At 40.1% G+C, this 20,301-nt stretch overlaps 1 protein-coding gene across 6 annotated transcripts in view; it reads left to right on the top strand.

Annotated features, from left to right (window-relative positions):
- The window catches only part of stau2 (staufen double-stranded RNA binding protein 2), a 362,332-nt gene that overhangs the window by 5,164 nt on the left and 336,867 nt on the right, over positions 1–20,301 (top strand). For 5 of the 6 annotated variants that reach the window (XR_006311520.1, XR_006311521.1, XM_043689168.1 and 2 more), the window contains exon 2: positions 15,946–16,156. Coding sequence is in view for 4 of the 6 variants with exons in the window: in XM_043689168.1 (XP_043545103.1) it covers positions 15,955–16,156 (202 nt within the window). In the remaining 2 variants the exon portion in view is untranslated. Of the gene's footprint in view, positions 1–15,942; positions 16,157–20,301 lie in introns of those variants that run through there. The other variant, XM_043689171.1, reaches the window with a different exon arrangement.

Genomic DNA, 20,301 nt, shown 5'->3' on the forward strand with positions numbered 1-20,301 from the left:
TGACCTATCACCCTCCCCTTAACCTCCTTCCACCTATCGCATTCCCAATGCCCTTCCCCCAAGTCCCTCCTCCCTACCTTTTGTTTTAGCCTGCTTGGCACACCCTTCTCATTCCTGAAGAAGGGCTTATGCCTGAAACGTCGATTCTCCTGCTCCTTGGATGCTGCCTGAACCTTAAAGGACCTAGCTGCTAGATTGGGACTTGTGAAAGGACCTGAGAGAACCAATACAGTAGAAAAACCCATCTGGCCTTTTCGTTTCATTCATTTACAGGATGAGGGTGTTGCTGGTTAGGCCAGCATTTATTGTCCAACCTTTATTACCCAAAGAGTAGTCAAGAGTCAACCCATTATCACCATTTTAATCAAATGCAAATATTCCTGAATGTAATGGTAGGCATGGCCACCACACAGTGCTTGTAATAATGAAGTCTAGTCTTCACAATAAATGTGTCCTCCTTTGTGTTATGTGGAACTATTAGGTGATATAGTATAAGTTCAAAGCAGATCTAACAGCTTCAAGCTGGGCATCTATGTGTCACTGTGAACCATTTGCTGGAGTCGAAATGTATTCCTTGATATATATCAAATTACCATTTCCAGCAAGCCAGGGATCCATCTAGTTCAAAGAGTGTTGGACAACGTACTATGAGTAGCACCATGAAAAAAAAATGGTGTCAATCTAGTGAAGCTACAATATAGGACCATGTGCATATTAAACAGGGAAGCAATGTTATAGGCACAACTAAACAGTCCCACAACCAGTGGATCAAATTCAAGCTCTGCAGTCCTGTCACATTCACTCATGAATGGTGGTATCTACAGCACAGAAAAAGGCCCTTCGGGTCATCAAGTCTGCCCCCGTTAAAAATAATCACCTAACTATTCTAATTCCATTTTCTAGCACTTAGCCCATAGCTTTGGCATCATAAGTGTGCATCTAAATACGTTTTAAATGTTATATGTTTCTGTCTCTACGACACTGAGTGAAAAGATATTTTCCCAAGTCCCTTCTAAACCTTCTGCCCCTCATGTTAAATCTACACCCCAGATATTTATTCCTCCACCAAGGGGAAAGGTTTCTTCCCATCTAAACTGTCCATTCCACTCATAATTTTATACAACTCAATCATGTCTCTCTTCAGTCTTCTGTGCTCCAAGGAAAACGATACCAGTCTATCCAATCTCTCATCAAAGCTAAAACTCTCCATTCCAGGTAACATCCTGGTAAATCTCCTCTGCAATCACATCCAACCTTAATGTGGATTCCAGAATTGTGCACAGTGCTCATTGTGGCCCAATCAATATTTTGTACAGATCCAGCATAACCTCTCTGGTCTTAAACTCTATGCCTCAGCTAATAAAGCAAGTATCCCATTTTATCTACTTGGCCTAATACTCAGTGTTTCCTAGGGCTCTACTGTAAATCATTTATTCTTCTTCCTTATTTGTCCTGCAAAAGTGTATCACTTCTCACTTATCCAGATTGAATTTTATTTACCACTGATCAGCTGCTCTATATCCTCCTGTAATCTAAGGCTATCCTTCTCACTGTTTATTACCTCACCAATTTTTGTATAATCTGTAAACTTACTGATAAACTGTCATATATTCAAGTCTAAGTTGTTTATATATACCATAAACATCAATGGCCTCAATTCTGTTTCCTGCAGAGCCCCACTGGACACAGCATATCCAGTGGTGTCACTCTTTAATTGGTCCCACTCTTTAATTTTATTGGAACATGTTGGCTGTGTACTCTCCCTATTTCCATCTTGATTGCATCCCAATGCTCTCAGATTTACCTCAAAGTATCTGCTACCAGTCCACTTTGGCCACATCATTGTTGATCTTAAAGTTTGATATTAAAATTAGTCTACCCCAGTTTAGAACCTTGATTTCAGGCTCATCCTTGCCCTTTTTCATTACAATCTTGAACTGAATGGAGTTATAATGAAAAACTTTCAGAAACATTCCCACTTTCAGTGTTGAAAGAACCTAACACATTAGTGCAAAAGAATAAGCTGAAGTGTTTGCAGTTTTGCTCCAGTAATTTTGAATGGGTGATCCACCTCAGCATGTTCCTGACATCCTAGCATCATTCAGACAATTTGATTAATTTCATATGCTATTCAGAAACAGTTGAGTGCACTGGATGCAAAAAAGTTGACAGATCCTGACAACATCCTAACTGTAGTACTGAAGACTTGTGCTTTAGAACCATCTGTGTTCCTAGCCAATTTGTGAAAGCATCTATGTAACAAAGTGGAAAATTGCTTAGGAAAATTTAGTTCTGTCTACTAAAAGTAGGACAATTCCAATATAGCCAACTACTATCCCATTTATCTAATCTCAATCTTGAGAAAAATGATAGATCATAAAACTTTGGAGCAGAAGGAAACCATTTGGCATTTCCAGCTTGCTCTATCATTCAATAGGGTAACAGCCTTATAACCTCAATTCCACAATCCTTTCTAACTCTAATGATCTTTCAAAAGTGCCTTCAGAGTGATCAAGAACCTGCAAACTGGCTAATCAATTTTACCCTCCATCATCATTGTTGCCAATTTTCAGCCAATTTGTTTCACTCCATATGGTATTAAGAAAACTGAAGTGACTGGACCAAGTAAAGCCCATAGGCCTTGATAATTGTAGTACTGATGAATTATGCTCCAGAACTAGCAGTGCTCCCAGCCTGCTGTTCCAGTTATAGGTTGTATAAGACACTTGTTTGACATCACTTGGAGTATTGTGTACAGTCCTGTGTGTTACACTATAGGAACAATTGCAGAAGAGATTTACCACAATGATGTTCAGGCATGAGAAGCTTCAGTTGTGAGGACAGATTGGAGAGGTCAGGACTGTCTTCTTTGTAGAGAAGAAACCTAAGAGGAGATCTATTGGAAAGTTTCCAAAATCATGAAGGGCTGGATAGAATAGGGAGAAACTGTTTTCAGCCGTAAAATGAAGCAAGGTCACAGATTTAGTGATTTCCAAAAGAAAAATGATGTAAGAAAAACAGTTTTCACATGACAAATGATTTGGGTCTGGTATGCATTGCCTGGAAGTGTGATGGAAGCAGCTTCAATTGAGATATTTAAGAGAGCATTGGCTGATATGTAAGAATATGGGGAAAAGGCACCAAATCTCAATGCTTATAAGGAGATCTGATGGAAGAATTGTGGAATTGAAGTTACAATTAGATTGGCCGAGGCCATTACCTTATTGAATGATAGAGCCAGCTGGAAATACCAAATGGTCTCCTTCTGCTCCAAATTCTTGTGATCAGATATTCTGTCATTTTTCTGATAATTGAGAATAGACAAATGGGATAGTACTTGGCTATATTGGACTTGTCCTGCATTTTGTTGACAGAACATACCTGAATGGCCTCTTCCTGTGCTCTAACACATCTGTGATTCTATGATGAGATTCTGAGACAACGCAGGCATCTTTACTAACAATGTAGAAAATTGCACAGGTAGGTCCTGTCCACAAAATGCAGGACAAATCCAATTTACCCAATTGCTCCTTCACCAATTTACTCATGGAGGCAGTAAGGCCTGCAGATGTAGGTCAAGATTCAATAAATGTGAAGGGCATAGCAGGTCAGACAGAATCTGAGGAGCAGGAAAGTTAACACTTTGGCCTGAAACACTTCGTCAGGATTGGGGAGGAGGAAAGGAGCCCAGAAGAAATTAAAGAGATGGGGCTGGGGAAGGGAAGGTGGGATGGTGATAGATGGATGCAGATAGGGGGTTATTGCGATTGGTTAGTGGGAAGGGTGGAGCGCATGGGTGAGTGGGAAGATGGACAGGTTAGGCCAGGTCAGGGAGGAGAGAGGGAGGGGCCTGGACATCAGATATGGCTGGTGGTGGAGGGATTTTGAAGCTAATGAAGTCAATATTGAGATCATTGGGTTGTAAGCTCCCTAGGCAAAATATCAGGTGTTGTTCCTCCAGTTTACATTTGGCGTCACTCCACCATTCCCACTGACCGACCACCAATCCCCTCCCCCAACCCAGCCCCCTCCCTCTATTTACTTCTGGGCTTCTCTCCCCCTGCCCAGTCCTGATGAATGGTTTTGGCCTGAAATGTTGATTTTCCTACAAATCCGGATCATGACAGGATAAATTGGATGGGAGGTTTCACTTAGTTGTCTAGAATCAGGGGCATAGTCCCAGAATAAAATGTCAGTCATTTAAGTTAGAGTTGAGAAGGAAACTCTTCTTTTTAGTAGGTGGTGTATCTTTGGAAATATTTATACCAGAGGGTTATGAATGCTCAATCTTTGAACATGTTCAAGACAGAATCAATAGATTTTTGAATACTGATGATGTCTGTGGATATGGGAAGTCTGGGGAAAATGGCATAAAGGTAGATGATCAACCATGATCTGTTGAAATGATGGTGTAGGCTTGACACTGAGTGACCTACTCCTATTCCATATATTCATATGTTTCATATTGGGGAAAACTCTCCACTGGCTGGATTATACGTGGCATAAAGGAACTTTATGGTATGGTTATTTGAGGTCAATTATCTTAATCCCAGGAAATCAAAGCCAGAGTTTTCCCAGTTCAATTTTTTTTAATTAACCTGTTCGGTTATATAATTACACTCTGGCACAGGTGAGAGTTGAACCTGGACATCCTAGCTCAGAAGTAGAGACTCTACCACTGGGCCATAAGGATCCTCAACAACTGGGCAGGTGAGACTTAAACACAGGCCTCCTTGTCAGAAGTAGGGACACAACCACCACAATAACCCTCAAGTTCCCGAACTAATGTTTTCGCCCTATTATGTTCAGCTGTTTCATTAATAATCTTCCCTCTATCATAAATCCATAAATAGGAATGTTTGCTTATTGCACAGTGTTCAATACCGTTCACAGTTCTTCAGACAGTGAAGCAGTTCATGTCAATATCTGGGACAAAATCCAGGCTTGGGTTGCGAATCATAGAGTTGTTGTGGTGGATGAGATGTCCTTTCAATCCATAGTCTCTACAGCGGCTCACTGAGCATTATGGTTTAGTGCCATTCTTCTGCCTTTTTGCCATAACCTTGAATATTGTTTCTATTTAAATAATCATCTAATTCCCCCTCGAATGCCCCAATTGAAACTACCTCCACCATATTTAAAGGCAGTGCTAACTACTCACTGTGTCTAAATGTTTTTTCTTACATTATATTTGCAAATTATCTTATATCTGTGCCTTCTAATTCTCAATTCTTTTATGAGAGGGAGTAGCTGCTTCCGATATGCTGTGTCCTGCTCCCTCATGACTTTGAAAACTTCTATAAAATCTCCTCATAACTTTTTCCTTTCCCAGAAAAGCAGTCCTAACTTCTCCAACCTATCTTAACTAAAGTTTCTCATCCCTGGAATGATTCTCGTAAACACCTTCTGCTCTCTCTCCAGTGCATTAACATCCTTCCTAAGGAAGTCTCGGGCAATGACCATCTGCAACAAAAGAGAAGCTAATTATAAATAAAACAAAGTGCTGAAAAAGCTCAGCAGTTCTGGCAGCATCTGTGGCGCGTGGAACAGTGTTAATGTTTCAAGTCCAATATAAGTTGTCTTCAGAACTAACAAAAGACTCAAGAAGCTCGATTCCATCAGGACAAAGCAGCCAGTTGGATCAGCACCCCAACCTCCACATTGAAGCAGTCATTTTCTGTGCACAGTGGAAACAATATGTACCAGCCCCAAGAAGCACCACAGCAACTCACTAAAGCTCCTTCAACAGTGACCTCTACCACTTCAAAGGACAAAGGCAACAGATACATGGGAACTTTACCCATCTGAAAGCTTCCCTACAAGCCACATGTGACCCTGACTTGGAACCATATTACTGTTGCTGGGTCAAAATCATGGAACTCCATTCGTAACAGTGCTAATGATCTAAATATATCAGATGAACCAGAATGGTTCAAGGAGTTAGTATAACACCTCCTTCTCGAGGGCAGCTAGGGGTGATCCATAAGTGGTGCCACAGTCAGCGACACCCATATCCATGAACTATTAAAAATGAATCCATGTTTACTTGTAGATAGATTGAACAACACCTGGGCTTGGGCTGAAAATTGGCATGAACATTCATGCCATGCAAGCTACAGGTAATGACAGAATTGTTGCATTGCAAAAGGAGGCCACTCAGCCTACCTTGTTTGCACTAGCTCCCTGTGCATTCTCTGGCCCCCTCCATGTAATCCAGCTTAATTCTCCTTTTCAGGTAACAGTGTTTTGAATGCTTCAGTTCAACTTAAATCCACTACACTTCCATTTCCAATATAAGAGAATCTAAGCATCCCTTTGTGATTTTTAGTAAATATGCACCTAGTGAATCTATCATTAATGAATTCACCCAGCACACTGGGGTCACCAGAGGCTTAATTAGAAAAGCTATATAAGTGGCTACACTTAGAAATCAAAGGCTGGAAAGGCTGTGCGGATTAACTCACTTCCTGATTCTCCAACAATGTTCCACCATTTATTAAGGCAAAGTCAGGAGTATGATGGAGTGTTCTTTACATGCTGGATATAGTATATACAAGACTTAAGGAATATGAATAGCAGAAGACAATACAGTTACATGTCGAGTCTGCCCATCATTTAGTATGATCTTGGGTTTCAACTCCACATATACCCTGTTTGCAATATGCCATGATTGCTTGAGAGACCTAAAATCTATCTTGGCTTTAACTATTTTTGTTGATAGCCCATCCAAAAACATCTAGTCTAAAAAATCCAAAGATTCACAGCCCCTTGAGTGAACAAATATTCTTTCATCTTAGTCCTAATTGATTGGCCCTAATCCTGACACTGGGCTCTTGTTCTAAATTCTCCTGCAAGGGAAAAACAACTTTATAGTATCTTTATAATCTTGAATGTGTTAATGCAATCACCTTTTATTTTCTGAACAACAGAGAATTTGGACTCCATTTACTCAGCCTCTTATCATAGGATAATCCCAGGAACAATCTAATGAATGTTCTTTGTCGTATCTCCAATGCAAGAATACAATTCTTTAAGTATGGAGACAAAACTACACCCAGTATTCCTGGTGTGGCCTCACTAAATCGTGGGAAGCCTTCTTTCTTGTTGTATTCAAATCCCTTGCAATAAAAGCCAATATGCCATTTGCTTTCTGAATTGCTTGCTGTACGTCTGTGCTAACAATTTGTAAATAAACGCAAAATGCACAGGATGCTGGAAATCTGAAATAAAGAGTTCTGAAGAAGTCACATTGGACTTGAAATATTAATTCTGTCTTGTCGTGTTGCTGTGTTTCTCCAGCACTTAGTTTTCATTGTGAACTACTTGTGGGGTACACCCGAATCTCTGCGCATCAACATTAACAAAGTTTTGTATGCTTACGACCAAAGTAAATAAACTCATTTCTCTGTTGTTGCTTGTTCACTTACGCTGTATATACCTTTTTGTAGCCTCTTTGTGTCCACTTCTTATTCCTGCATAGTTTTGTATTGTCAGCAAACTTAGATGTATTATTCCCTGTCTCATCATCTAAGACATTAAAATAGATTTTAAATAGCTGAGATCCCAGCGTGGCTCATTACACCACTCCAGTACCGTATCCTGCCATATTATATGTGCTTTGAAATATCACAACTACATGAGCCCTTGTGTGTAACCTTTTGTGTAACATTTTATTGATTGTCTTTTGGAAATCCAAGTACATTACATCTATTAGTTCCCTTTATCCATCCTACAAGTTAAATCCACAAAAAAAACTCTGAAAAGTTGTTCTATCAGTACAGTATTTCCCTTCATAAAACCATGTCCCTTGCTCAAATCATATAATGCTTTTTAAGTGCATTGTTAAGATCTCCTTGATAACAAATTCCAGCGGTTTTCTGATGACTGATGGCAGGCTAACTGTTGTCATTCCCTGGTTTCCCACTCCCTTTTTTAAAAAGCAGTTTTTCATTTGCTAACTTTCATTAACCTGGGCCCATGCCTGAATTTAGGAGTTGTGCTTAATGTGTTGTCGGATTGATTCTCACTGTTTTCCGTGAATTGAATTCCCTTTTGCCGTGCAAACCCTTAACCACGTGTTGATTTTGCCAATATATTGTCCCTATCCAGTTTTCATGTGGCTCAGATAACAGTTATACATTTATTAGTTGTACTTTTCAATTTAGCTGCCACCTCTTTTCTGTCTCCTGAGCAAGACTTTATTCCTAATCTTTCCTGTGGTGTTTGTTCAGGCATGAAGCACAACTGGATCCTTCTCAGCATCGTTTTCCACTTTGTTGTGGTCACTGTGACCTGCTAACTGAAGCACATTTCAAACGTCTAGTGTGTTTGGCTTCTGTGTCTTCATGTTTGTCAGATTCCAGGCATAAAATGGAACTGTTGACTGGGGAAACACTTCGGACAGGCTCCTTTTGACATCCTACCAGTAACTGCTAGCCGATCGTTTTGCCTTCAGAACTGCATGCTTTACCAAGATCGTGTAAGTTCTTCCTCAGAATCATAAAATGTAGTGTACATTAGTGCAACTCAGATTAATCAGAATTGAATTAAAGAGGAATAATGACCTCCACATATTTTTCAGGTAGAAACTGACGTGAGTTGCTGAGGGGGAGGATGGCCAAACATAAGTCCAGAGAGGAAAAGTTAAATTCCAGCTTTTGTGAAGCTTGTTATAATGGTGTCAATAAGGTGCATATCATTCGATTGGAAAGAGGCTGATGGGCTCATTTTCAAAAAGCTGATAAAGTTATTGTTGATTAACTGCAGGCCCATTACTCAGATCACTAGTGGGCGGCACGGTGGCACATTGGTTAGCACTGCTGCCTCACAGCGCCAGAGACCTGGGTTCAATTCCTGCCTCAGGCGACTGACTATGTGGAGTTTGCACATTCTTCCCGTGTCTGCGTGGGTTTCCTCCGGGTGCTCCGGTTTCCTTCCACAGTCCAAAAATGTGCAGGTTAGGTGAATTGGCCATGTTAAATTGCTCTTGGCGTTAGGTGTAGGGGAATGGGTCTGGGTGGGTGCGCTTCGGTGGGTCAATGTGGACTTGTTGGGCCGAAGGGCCTGTTTCCACACTGTAAGTAATCTAATCTAATCTAAAATGTAAAAGAATGAAGTTCATTATCAGGAAAATTATCTGTACCTTAATAGTGGAATGGTACATAACTTACTGGAGAAACTCATTAGATCTGGCAGTATTTGTGCAGAGAAAGCAGAGTTAATATTTTGAGTCCAGTGATGCTTTCTGAGAACACATTCACCATTCACAGATTCACAGAGCTCCTCAGGCCTTTCGGCCATTGTGCCTGCACCAGCTCTTCAATGGGTATCATGGCCTGGTGCTAATCTTCTGCTTTTTCTCCATACCCTTGCACATTGTTTTAGCCAAACAGTGATCCAATGCCCTCTTGAATGCCTCAGTTGAACCTTTCTCCACGACACTTCCAGGCAATGTACTAAAACCCTAACAACATGCTGAGTTACAGATCTTCCTTACTGCGTCCTTACTTGTTTTGTAAATTACTTTAAACTTATGACCTAGAATCCCTACGGTGTGGAAACAGGCCATTTGCCCCAACAGGTCCACACTGACCCTCCAAAGAGTAACCCACCCAGACACATTCCCCTACCCTATTGTCCTATATTTACCCCTGACTAATGCACCTGTCCTACACATCTATGGGCAATTTGGCATGGCTAATTCACCTAACCTGCACAACTTTGGACTGTGGGAGGAAACCGGGCCATCCAGAGGAAACCCACGCAGACACGGGGTGAATGTGCAAACTCCACACAAACAGTCGCCCGAGGCTGGACTCAAACACGAGGTGCTGTGAGGCAGCAGTGCTAACTACTGAGCCACCGTGCCACCCCTCTTCTTTCCTTTTACAAGTTGAAAGAGTTTTTCCATACTAACTGAATTACAGCCCTTTCATGATTTTGAAAATCTCCATCAGATGTCCTCTTAGCTTCCTTCTTTTCAAGGAGAACAATTGCAAATTCTTCTATCTACCCTCATAATGGCACTTTCTCATTTCTGGAACTAATCCTGTAACTCACATAGAGTCATAGAGATGTACAGCACGGCAACAGACCATTCGGTCCAACTCGTCAATGCCGACTAGATATGTTAACCTAATCTAGTCCCATTTGCCAGCACTTGGCCCGTATCCCTCTAAACCCTTCATATTCATATATTCATTCAGATGCCTTTTAAATGTTGCAATTGTGCCAGCCTCCACCACTTCCTCTGGCAGCTCATTCCATAAACGTACCACCCTCTGCGTGAAAAAGTTGCCCCTCCGGTCCCTTTTATATCTTTCCCCTCTCACCCAAAACATATGCCCTCTAGTGCTGGACTCCCCCACCCCAGGGAAAAGACTTTGTGTGTTTATCCTATCCATGCCCTTCATGATTTTATAAACCTCTATAATTCACCCCCCAGCCTCTGACGCTCCAGGGAAAACAGCCCCAGCCTCTCCCAAAGGTCAAATCCTTCAATCCTGGCAACATCCTTACCATTAAATGTATAAGTCCTGCTAAGGTTTGATTTCCTAAAATGCAGTATCTCACATTTATCTAAATTAAACTCCATCTGCTACTTCTCAGCCCATTGGTCCACCTGATCAAGATCCTGTTGTAATCTGAGGTAACTTTCTTCACTGTCCACTCCACCTCCAATTTTGGTGTCATCTGCAAACTTACTAACTGTACCTCCTATGTTCACACCCACTCATTGATGTAAACGAAGAAAAGCAGTGGACCCAACCCTGATTCTTGTGGCACTCTATCTCCATTCTCCACTGTGTTCACATCCTCCCTATAGTGTGCCGTTGAGAACTGTAGGCAGTACTCCTGTTGAGGTCTAACAAATATCTTTTATAAGTTCAACATTACCTTCCCGCTCTTGTACTATTTGCCCCTATTAATATAGTCTAGAAAATAGTATGTGTTTGCTTCTCTCTTCGTCTGTCCTGCCACCTTCAATCATCTGTGGCCATATACACTGAGATCCCTCTGCTCCTGCACCTCTTATGGAATTGTATCCCTATTTCACATTGCTTTTGAATGTTATTTCTACCAAAGTGCATCACTTCTCACTTCTCTGCATTGAAACACATCTGCCACCTATCTGCTCATTCCACTAACTTGTCTATGTCTTTTTGGAGTTCTACATGGTTCCCCCTCATACTTTACAATTCTATGTTTCTTGTCATCTGCAACTTTGAAATTGTCCCTTGCACACCAAAATCTAGATTGTTATTGTGTGTTAGGAAAGGCAAGGCTCCTTGTAGTAAATAAAAAAACGAAAGAACTGCGGATGTTCTAAACTAAATGAAAACTGAAAGAACTGCAGCTGCTGTGAACTAAATAAAAAGCGAAAGAACTGCAGATGCTGTGAAGTTTTGAGGAAGGGTCTCTCGACCCAAAATGTTAACTTCGATTTCTCTTCACAGATGCTACCAGACCTGCTGAGCTTTTCCAATAACTTCTGTTTTTGCTCCTAATAATGACCCTGAGGAACCCCACTGTAAGCCTTGCTCCAGCCCAAAATAAATTGACCAGCACATTCTGTTTCCTACACTCAGCCAGTTTGGTATCCTCATTATTACTGTCCTTTTTTCTTCCATGACCTGTAACTGCTTGTCTTATCCTTATAGATTTCTTGAAGAAACTCAAAGCTTCTGCAAATTTCCAGGCTTCTGGCACCTGCACCAGGTTTAGAGAAGACTGGAAGATTATGGCCAGTGCCTCGCAATTTCTGCTTTCACTTCTTTCAAAATTCTGGAATATATCTTTTCTGGTCCTGGTGCTATATCAACTTTTAAGTACTTATAGTATATCCAGCACTTCTTCCTCTTCAGTTTGAATCCTTCTAGTGATAGATTTTCTTCCTCTATCACCATGGCCTGTGGATCATCTCGCTCCTTGGTAAAGACAAATGCAAAATATTCACTTAACATCTCAGCCATGACCTTTATCTCTAGGTGCAATTACCCATTTTGCCCTCAGCAGCCGTCCTCCTCCCTTTACCAGGCATTTTGACTATTTATATGGCCTTAGAAGAGACTCTTTGGCTCACCCCTTTATGGTAGTTTTTTTCTCATAATTCCTTTCTGTTTCTCTTATTTGCTTTTTCACCTCCCCTCTGAACCTTCTTGTTGGTTCTCAGTTGTATTTTCTACTTGACATCTATCATAAGCACACATCTTTATCTTAACTTCTATCTCCTTTGTCATACAGGGAGGTTTGGACTTGTTTGTCCTATCTTTCCTGTTTTGGAATTCATCACAGATTGATTACCGATTCAGAGAATAAAGGTCCTGCATGACCAACTTCCTTGATGTTTTCTCGAGATGACATTCTAAGAAAATCTCGCTTATTGGCTGGAGAGGCCCTAATTGGGTAATAGCTCCCGTTTCCCAGTGCTGGGTACCCCCATTCATCTCTGAGTGAATGTCGTAGAATGAGGACTTTAATTGCCTTAAGAGTCTAAATTAGTCGTGGGACCTTCTCACCTCAAAATTAAATTAATAAGACAACATCTATTCCATTAATAAGATTGAAACTCAATCACTTACACAACTCAATGAACTTGTCTGAACTCGTTGAGTTTTACAAGACATAATCCCGTTCTCCTTTTTCCTTCCCATTTGTCTCTATGATTGTGGGATCATACATTTCTTTTAATTCTTGTTAAACTATAAATTTTGGATTGTCTGTTCCCTGTCTGATATTATCAGACTGTATTGTCCACACATCTGCAGCTGTAGTTTGTACAGAACTCCCTGTATATTAATTTGTAAGATTCTTTGTTCTGCTCAGACCCCGTTACCTTGGATTTATTTTCTTCTCAAAGCTATTATTGTCCTAAATAATGATCTCACTTTAATACTGAACTCGGCAAGCTAATTCTGTTACTGCAGCTAAAAAGCTTTGCCATATTTATGCCAACTGAAAATCCATGGGCAGCCATCTTGTGCCACCTCTGGCTGTGGGCTGCCCAAACATTCATAGATATAGGCCTCTTTTGAAAGTTGATATTGAATCTACCTCAGTGATGCTTTCATACAGTGTGGTCCAAATTATTGTAACTCAAATATGACTGTCATTTTTAGAGAAACGTACTGTTTCATTTGTAATCTTTATTGGAAACATTTTTTGGTACAGTTGATCTCCGAAACTTTCCTTAATGTTCCCTATTTCAGAGCTTTAATCTCACATCCTTCTACAGATTCTGGCCCATCTTGGTTCTCTGAGCTCATTTTGTCCATAAGATATAGATCCAGCTACCTCAAACCCATTTCCACCAAATATAGTGATAATGTTATTGGATCAGTAATGCAGAGCCTCAGGCTAATGTTCTGTGACGATGGGTTCAAATCCCATCATGTCAGATGATGAAATTTGAATTCCAAATTTTTTATTGAAATTGAAGCTACTGTCCCATTTGGTTAACTAATGTCCTTTAATCTAATATCCTGTGGAATTCATCATCATGGAGAGTTGTCAAGGCTGGATCTTTAAGTATTTTCAAAGGCTGAAATAGACAGATATTTAATTAGTAAAGAATCAAGGGTTATCGGGAAAAGGCAAGAAAGTGGAATTGTAGATTGTCAGATCAACCATGGTTTCATTGATGGTGGAGCAGATTTGATTAGCTGTGTGGCCTGTTTGTGTTCCCATGTTTTATGGTCTTCTGCGCCCTTGTTAGCTGATGTTAATGGTTCCCTCTTGTTAGTTAGCATTTCGTTCTCTTGTAAGTCTACTGTAATCACTCCTCATTTCTCCCAAAAAAGAAGTTTGACCTTTCCCCTTGTTGTTACAAAAATATGACCCCAACTCCAACCTTGCCTGAAGGGTTTTCAAGTTCAGATCATCAAAATTGTAATCCCGTGTGGAGATGTAATGAAGTTTTAATGCTCTAGCCTGTCATTAACATCTAGGGAGGAAGGATTGCTGATAAAATCTGTCGGATCTGACTTGATCACTTTCGCTGTTTGGTGGGCCCTTTAGAGTGTTTGATCACAGTTTGTTACCTACTATAGTCTTTTGAATAAAAGGATTAGTAATCCCCAGCCAGATTGTAACATAAGTTCAGTGGTCTGATCTGGGATCATAACAAGGAAGCATGGAACTCAACAAAAGTACTTGGTGAAGTTGATACTCCAACACCATGCATTATTGAGACTGAAGCTAGTAAACAGATGAGAAGAAACGGAGGCCAAATTTAACATACAGCAGAACTAGTAAAGCAGAAAGGTTATTCAGCAGCATCACTAACAAAAGAGACAGCACCAGCAAAACCACTAACAATCGAGACAACATGTAAGTGAATCAACAACAACAGCATTACCAACAAGTGAGACAACAGCAACAGTGTCAACATGATTTAAACATCAACAGCATCACTAATAAGTGACTACATCAACACATTGCCACATGTGAGACAACATCAACAACATCATTAACAAGTGAGACATCAACAACATTACTAATAAATGGTGCAACATTAAGTATATCATCTACAACAGCAAGAGCAACTTCCACAACATTGCCAAAACAGTTTGCCAACTCATCTGTAAGCAATTAATCCATGAGATGAAGGTGCAATATTTTACTGCCTGAGTGATACCATGAATAATATTGTTTGAGAAAAGAAAATAAACTTTTAAAATGTTTTAAGTTTAGAGTTACTTGTTTAATTGTAGAAGTTAATCAATGAAAGGTTTTGTTGGTATAAAATGGCATTAACAACGTGGGATATCACATGGTTATTCCAAAAAGATTTAGTAACAATATTGTCATGCGTAGATATATGTACATATATATTTATCCAGGGTGCCTCATCACTCATTTCCGTATGACAGTCACCAAAATAGATATTTTTAATCAACCTGATCAGATGAACCATGTGAAGGATCTGGAAAAATGCACTGAATTAAAATTGTTAAAAATGAGATTATTTCAGATTTCTGATAACCATAAAACACATCATTGAGCCAACTAATTTCAAGTCTAAATTCTCTTAATTATATGATGAGTATGAATTTTTGCCAGTCACCTTCTTAACTGAAAATTGCCTCTTTAGTGTTGATTGTCATTCCTTCAGTTGTTTAACTGAGATTTTAAAATGTGAAATTTCATTTGTTTTCCGCTACTTTTCTGTCAGGTCACTCTTCCTTTCTATCTTAATCCAGAGTTCCATTTTTTTTGTTCTCCTGTACCTGATTTGACAATAAATTCACCCATTCTAACATGTACTTCCTTCTCTGTGGGACCGTTAATTTGATAATTATTAAATCTGATTAGTCAAAAAAATATACAATGACTTGCTCTTTCTTTCAGGTCACAGATGTCCATTTTTCCTAGCTAGCTTGTTATCAGTTTCCTCCTTCAGCAATTTGGAACTTTATTGCTGGAACAGCACAGCAGGTCAGGCAGCATCTAGGGAACAGAAGATTCGACGTTTCGGGCACTAAAGTTTCAGCTTTGATCTCCAGCGTCTGCAGACCTCACTTTCTCCTTCAGCAATTTGCCATTCAAATTTGAGATACATAAACATGAGAAGTGAAGTCTAATAATACTAGATTTCCCCACCTCTCTCAATTCTTGCCAACTGATTTTACTGCAAACATGAATGAAGCATTAGAACCAGTGATTGTTGCAGATTATTTTGCTTTCCAGAATAGAGCATGTGCCATTTTCATTTGCCATAACCAGGAGATATCAATTAGAAATAAGCATAGAAGATGCCAAACACTCAGATGATTAGGCAGTATTTGTGGAGACAGAAATAGTTACATTTTCAAGTTGATGATCTTTGGTCAGAACAATGCATTTTCAGTTGTTTCAGAACCTGTGGTACTTCATTTTATGTTAATTAGAAATTGTTTATGCTGTTATCATAATCAACTCTTTCATTTCTTTATATATTCTTTGCAGTGATAGAGAATGGCGCAAGTTAAAGTTCAGACTGCAGTAAACCTGTCTGGATCTACCCTGGGAGCCACAGTACAATCAACAACGGTTACTAGCGCAGGTCCTCTGGCTCTGCAGTCTTCCGTGAATGGGTCAGTCCCAGCCTCAAATACCAGCTGTGTTAGTCCTGCAACTGGTCTTGTGGATTCTACTGGTTCTATTCATAACTCACCAGGTAAATTCCTCTTTCAATCTGCATGCTGTCTTGGATTTGAGATTTTTGATGCAGTCAGCTGGTGATTCGATACAAAATGATTTTGATGGTAATTTGTAATGAAGTGTGTTTGACCAGTTTGAATAATTACTTATTGTATTTACGCTGTGTGTAAGAACCAGTATAATTTATCAAGCAAATTGAATGCCTTGCACTATTTTACAGAATATCTGTGGTCCATCAAATCAAGTAATGTTGCATTTAGACTTTTTGATATCTATTGAGCGTTTAAGTAAAATATGTACAGTTGTAAGTGTTTGGGAATTGAAAATCAGTGATTCAGTTGGAGGAGAGGAAGTTTTCATCTCATGATGGCTTAGTGCATGGGAAATCGTGTCTCACTAACATGATTGAATTCTTTGATGAAGGCAGAGTGGTGGATGTTGTCTATATGGACTTCAGCAAGGCATTTTACATGGTTCTGCATGATAGACTGGTCAGCAAGGTTAGACCACATGGAATCCACGGAGAACTAGCCATTTGGATACAAGGTAGGAGACAGAGGTTGGTGGTGGTAGGTCGTTTTTCAGATGGAGGCTTGTGACCAGCAGTGTACTGCACGGATTAGTCCTGAGTCCACTGTTTTTTGTCATGTATACATGATTTGGATGTGAATATAGGAGGTGTGGTTAGTAAGCTTGCAGATGATACTAAAATTAGTGGTGTAATGCAGAATGAAGAGATTTATCTCAGAGTACAAAGGGACCTTGATCAGATGGGCCGGTGAGTGGCAGATGGAGTTTAATTTAGATAAATGTGAGGTGTTGCATTTTGTAAGGCAAATCAGGGAAGGACTTATACACTTAATGGTAAGGTCCTGAGGAATGCTGCTGAACAAAGATACCTTGGGGTGTAAGTCTTGAAAGTGGACTTGCAGGTAGACAGGGTAGTGAGAAGGTGTTTGGTATGTTGCCTTTATTAGTCAGTGAATTGAGTTATAGGATATGGGAAGTCATGTGGCTGTACAGGAAATTGGTGGGGCTACTTTTGGAATACCGTGTTCACTTCTGGTTCCATGTATAGGAAAGATGTTGTTAAACTTGAAAGAGTTCAGAAAATAAATTACAAGTATGTGGCATGGATTAGAGATTTTGAGCTGTAGGGAGAGGCTGAATGGGCTGAGGCTGTTTTCCCTGGAGTGTGAGAGACTGAGGGGTGACCTTATAGAGGTTTATAAAATCATGAGGGGCATGGAGAGGGTGAATAGCCAAAGTCTTTTTCCCAGAGTAGGGGAGTCCAAAACTAGAGGACATAGGTTTGAGGTGAGGGAGTAAAAATTTAAAAGGGATCTAAGGGGCAACGCTTTCACACAGAGGGTGGCACATGTATAGAATAAGCTGCCAGAGGAAGTGGTGGGGGCTGATTCAAATTAAAATATCTGAAAGATATCTGGATGGGTACATGAATAGGAAGGGTTTAGAGGGATAAGGGCCAAATGCTGACAAATGGAGCTAGACTAATTTAGGATATCTGGTTGGCATGTACGAGTTAGACCGAAGAGTCTATTTCTGTGACTCTACCTCTGATAAATTATTGTATAACCTCCTGTAACTTCATCCCCTCAATGTAGACCAACTTTGTTTTTGAAATTAATTTGAAATTTTGTCAGTTGCACAGTGCCCCTGACAGTTTCTAATTCTGATTGATAATCAAGGCGTACAGTTACCCATCATGGAATATGGATATAAAATTAATATGGTTCAGTGTATGAAATAGTAATTTCAATCAAGGGAACTAATTCTCTCTGATATTACATTGATATGTGTAAATTTCCTTCGTGATTTATCTAGTCATTGATCTATCGGTTCTGTTAGTTTAGTTCACATCAGTCAGCTGCCCTGAAAGTGTTGCTATTTATTTTGTGCATTGTATAGATATCATATTTTCATTTTTATAGTTCTATATCTAATTTCCTTTGTGGAATCTAGTAGAATTATTTTAGTGGTATTAATGTAAAGTAGCAAATCTAATAGTCCATTAAGCATTCTACAAAAGCAAACAAAATTCATTAATCTCCCAAGTGAAATATTTGACCAAGATGGTTTTAAAGAGTTATTTTCAGTGATCTAATAAATGCATTTGTTTGTTCTGTGATAATTGGTAGGCTAGGTCTACTTGGGGAAATGTTTGGAAAAGAAAATGATAAACATGATAAATAAAATTTCAGTCAAAAGTTGGTTTTCAAAGTATATTTGTCAAAGAACTATTTGATCACGTGATAGACTATGTGTTTATACTCTCCTTTCACTTATCCCTCCTCCACCCTTCCTGTCACAAGACAGGCTTTTACAGGATAGTCTTAGATAAAGGTTTTTTCAATCATTTGATTTTATTCTGCCAGAATGACAAGCCATTTCACTTGCTCTTTAATGTTCATCTCAACAAGAAAACAGTGCCGAGCACAATGCCTATGCTGGAATATGAAACACTCCTCGAGTACCTGCCTAATGGACTCAAATATTGATGTGGGGCTTGAATTTATCAAATTTTCTTATGACACAGCTAATGGCAAGGCCAAGCTTTCTTTAAAGGAAAGGCAGTGGTAGTTTAGAGATTTTAGGTACTTCTCTTTAACACGTAAAGGTACTTTTGTGTTGTGCTAGAATCACTGGGTTCTCCAAATACTGAAATTTGAAAATCGTTATTTCATTTGTTTATTGTTAGTGGGCTAGGATAGTATTTATTCCACATCTGCACATCTGTATTTGCTGTTCAGAAGGGAGTGGTGATCTGACTTCATGAACTGCTGCAGTTCTTTGGATGTTGTGATGAAAGTTTATGATATATTGTTAGCTGTGAACTTGGATTATAAAGCAGAGGTAAACGGATTTCAGGTTTTCTGTTCCGTGAAAATGATTTTTATTTTAAGGGTCAGAAATCTTTTTCTTAGCAGTGGGTCAAAACAGCATTTCCGAGAAATAATATGACCTCAGTTAAATGAAGTTTAACACAAGCTACCAGATGAGATAATTGCTAAACCTACAGAATGAGAGGCCAGAGGCCAGAACTAGATACAGTTGAGAAGATTAGATCGATAACAGTAGCTGTGCTGATCTGCTGCATCAAAGTAGGCAAAGGTCAAAGAAAAGAGAAAACCTCATCCCACTCTCCCTTTCTTTCACTCTCTCCATCTCTCATGCATACTTTCCCTCCATCTTTCACATCACTCTCCCTCCCTGTCTCCCTATCACACACTTACCCCATTCTTCTCACACACTTTCTGTTTCTGACACATACTCTCTAACCTCTTCCCCATGAATATGTGTATATGTGAGAGAGGTATAGAGTCTGTGTGTTTCAAGGATGGAGAGGGGGAGAAAGTATACTTGGCAATATGTTTGAATATGAGGCAGGGAGAAAGAGAGGTTCTATTTTGTATTGGTTCATAGTATGTGCTGTGAGCTGCCTTCTTGAACCGCTGCAGGCCGTGTGGTGTAGGCCAACCCATAGTGCCATTAGGGAGGGAGTTCCACGGCTTTGACCCAGTGACACTGAAGGACCAAAGATATATTTTCAAGTCACAATGGTGAGTGGCTTAAGGAGAGCTTGTAGGTGGTGGTGTTCCCATAAAACTGCTGCCCTTGTCCCCTTGATGGAAGTGGTCATGGGTTTGGAAGATGTTCTCTAACGAGCCTTGGTGAATTGCTGCAGTGCATCTTGTAGATAGTACGCACTACTGCTTCTGAGTATGTGTGTGTAAGGGAGGACAGTAAGTTCACAGAAGACGTCTGAAGCCCACCTTGAAAATTCTGAACGACTGACCTTGTGCCTTTGATAATAGCATGCAGGTTCCTCGCCTGCCCCATTCCATTCCCTAGATTACATTCCTAGATTACACCTCCTCCCACCCTGCCCCGTGTAAAAACGCCATCCCATATTCCCAATTCCTTCGCCGCATCTGCTCCCAGGAGGACCAATTCCACTGCTGAACAACCCAAATGACCTCCTTCTTCAAAGACCGCAATTTCCCCTCTGACATGGTCGATAATGCTCTCCACCACATCTCCTCCACTTCCCGCACCTCCGCCCTGGAACCCCGCCCCTCCAATCACCACCAGGACAGAACCCCACTGGTCCTCACCTTCCACCCCACCAACCTCCGGATA

This window comes from Chiloscyllium plagiosum, chromosome 4, assembly GCF_004010195.1.
Source record: "Chiloscyllium plagiosum isolate BGI_BamShark_2017 chromosome 4, ASM401019v2, whole genome shotgun sequence".
NCBI lineage: Eukaryota > Metazoa > Chordata > Chondrichthyes > Orectolobiformes > Hemiscylliidae > Chiloscyllium > Chiloscyllium plagiosum.